The 3,077-nt window shown below is 51.5% G+C and overlaps 1 protein-coding gene across 1 annotated transcript; it reads right to left on the bottom strand.

Moving 5' to 3' along the window:
• Positions 1 to 1,061: 1,061 nt before the first annotated feature.
• On the bottom strand, positions 1,062 to 2,839 carry LOC308431422 (uncharacterized protein C11orf91 homolog; the record flags this gene model as incomplete). Its single annotated transcript, XM_080930926.1, has 2 exons — positions 1,062 to 1,147; positions 2,341 to 2,839. 2 exons carry the CDS (start codon positions 2,837 to 2,839, stop codon positions 1,062 to 1,064), a joined length of 585 nt encoding a protein of 194 aa, XP_080787052.1.
• Between the last annotated feature and the right edge of the window lie 238 nt (positions 2,840 to 3,077).

The raw sequence follows: 3,077 nt of genomic DNA, 5'->3' as shown, positions 1-3,077 counted from the left end.
AGGACTCGCCAACACTGGCACTGGCAAGCTCCACTGTAAGCCTCTGCACTGGTTCTTCTGCCGGCAACATTCCCACTTAGCGCTATGATCCTCAATATGCCCCACGTTGTTTAAATGCTACCTCTCGAGCAAGCATGGTAGCATGCGGCTGTAATCCCAGTACTTAGGAGGTCAAGTGCAGGAAGATCTGGGGTTCAAGGTCAGCCTGGGGTATATAGTTTCGATCTCAAAGCAGTAACAAAATATGACACATCTTCAAAGAGACCCTATCTGAACGCCCACTCTGTCTTCTGGAAAGAGTCTGTCTGTCCGCACTGCTCTCCCCTTTTCCTCATTTGACATGTCATTCTCTGTGATTGGCATGTCATTCTCTGTGATTGGCATGTCGTTCTCTGTGATTGGCATGTCGTTCTCTAGGATGCCATCTTATAGTTCACTCAAGTTTTTCCCACCCCCAATTCCAAGTGCTTAGGTGGGGCGGGGGGTCTAAGTGTATAACAAGCACTTGGTAAATACCCCTTAAATGTGGTATGTGAATATCTTAGAAAGACCATGCCTTTAAAAAGATTACCAGAAATTTGCGGTTCCAAAAAAAATATGCTTTGAGGAACAACTACTTCTAAGAATGAAAATTACTGAGATGAAAGGGCAACTCGAGTTCTAAATTTAGTTCTAGCCTTCCCAGGGTCTTTCTAGCTGAGAGCCAACATCAGGACCAGGATTATTGCCCGTGCTGAGTCTCTCAAACACACTGGCAAGCTTGGTATGCCTGGCAGTAGCGGTGTTAGGTCCACTCCTTGAGTCACAGGATACTTTTGACTAGCAAGCCAGATAGCAATTCTATATCCCATGAGGGAAATCCCCCAGCATCAGCACAGAGGAAAGAGGCCATAAGATTTACCATGTAAGTGGGCACTGTATGTGAAGTCTGTGCTGAGAGTAACAATAGCAGTAGTAAATACAGAACAGAAAATAACCATCTTTGAAATGACAACAACTAGGGCACATTATCTAAGCACTAACACCTAAGGAGGCGGCTGCCCAGCTCCGGGGGCAGCTCCTCAGGAGAAGGAGGCCGACTTTCCAGGTTGCCTGGTCGTCTTCAGTCCTTGTAATTTTTCATCTTTCAGCGCCTTCAGGAATTTATCTGTAGGAGAGCAAAACAGACTCAGCTGTACCTGGGCAGGTTTTTGCTTTGTTTTTCAGGGTCTTCCTATGTCGTTGCAGTCTCCCTCTGCCTCCTAAGTCCCGGGATCCCAGGCGTGTACCACCTCAGCTCTGAGAAGGAAATGTCTAACTTCCAGAGCAAGCTACTGAGTAACAGTTGTGCGTGACCCTAAAATCTCCTGACTCATACAGCTGAAAAGGCCAGTTCTAGGGACTTTTCCTCCTATGGCTATGTATGTATCCTATAGGGTATCAGATGAATTAGAGACCATTCCTATGCCCATGCATACCTAAGTCTATAGTTTGGGGCTTGGTTTGTTTGTGGGTTTTTTTTTTTTTTTTTTTTTTTTTGGTTTGTTTTTTTTGTTTTTGTTCATACTTCATCCTGCTGTGTGGCACAGGGAACCAATTTAACCTGTTGTACAGAACAGGTGAAATTAACTTTCCAGACTCGTCTGTCTTCCTCTAAGAGGCAACAAATTCAAGCCTTAGAACCAAGGATGCAAAGGGATAGCCTAAGGCTACTAATTTCTAAGCAATCAGTCCTTCTAAATACAACTGGATTTAACTGTGTTACTGTCTAATAAAGAGGCACCAGGATTCCTGCTTACAACAGCACACTTGGTCGGCTCTGGTGTAGATCCCCCAAACCCCAGACTTAAGGTCAGATGTCAAAGTCCAAGATCTTATCTGAGGGCTTGGGATCCAGAGAAAGGCAGAGGTCAAGGCTCCTCAGTGAATGACTAGGCCTTCAAGATTTGGGCAATTACTACAATCTCCTTCCAGCCCACAGACCCCAGCTTAGAAGGTTAATGTCTCTAGGGACAGGGAGCCTGTGGTGGGTGGAACTCCAGATTACAGAAATGTGGTGTTACTGTGTAGGACGACTAAATTTAGGAAGAGAGTGCTTCAGGTGTGAAGGGACAGTCCACATTACTTCAAGGGCTAGCCCTTGAGGGGTGGGGTCTAAAACTAAAGGACTTGATTAGCTCAGATGTGTGGTGAGGCAGGGATCGGTTGAAGTTCAGCACGTGGGGGTCTGAACCTCTGGAGGACAGATTTTTTTGGGGGGTGGGACTTCTAGGGCTGGGGACCTTCTAGGTCACATTCTGGTGCCTGACTCTGGGAGGCAATTAGGGCAGCTAGGATTGGGCTTGTTTGGCAGTCACGCACAGCGCTGGGAGTCGAAGCCGTCCCCAGTGATTGTGAGCAGCTCCAGCTCCTTAATCCGGATCTCTAGCTCGCACAGCTCCTCGGGGTGGGAGGCAGAGGCGAGCCAGGGGGTCGTGGAGCCGGGGACCAGGGCTGAAGTTGCCATCTCGGGGCCTGGAGGTGGCGAGTAGAAGAAGCGCAGAGGCTCGTAGGGAATAGAGGCCAAGCCGGATGGCCAGGGCGGAGGACACGGGCGCTCGCTGGGGGGACCCAGGCCAGGCGGCGGCGGCGGCACCGTGGCTGGAGGTGCCAGAGGCAGGGGTCGGACCCCCGCTACTCCAGCCACCCCGGCCGCCGGCGTCCCGCCTGCCTTCAGCGGCACAAAGAGCTTCTTCCAGATGTTAAAGTCGCTCAGCGGAGACGACGAGATGCCCCGGTCGTAGAGCGACGGGAAGTAGAGAGGCGGGGCCGGCCGCTGGCTCATCTTGGGGTTCTGGCTGCCGCGCCGCCCCTTCGGCATCTTTTGAATGGTAGGCTGCGTGAGAGGAACCCCGCGCCCGGAGACGCGCGCCAAGGCCCGGCGTCTCGGAGTTCGGAGATTCCACTGGCCCCGCCCCGACGGAGCGCGGCCCCACCCTTCGCTCTGGTACCGCCCCCTAGGAGGCGGGGCTCTGGAGAGCAGAGACCCCGCCCCACGAGTCGGCTGTGGACTAAACTATAGTCCTTGACCTCTTTTGGTCCAGCTGCTGCCCTGCACT

This window comes from Micromys minutus (assembly GCF_963924665.1).
Source record: "Micromys minutus genome assembly, chromosome: 17".
Lineage (NCBI taxonomy): Eukaryota > Metazoa > Chordata > Mammalia > Rodentia > Muridae > Micromys > Micromys minutus.
This window is presented reverse-complemented; position numbering and strand designations above follow the sequence as displayed.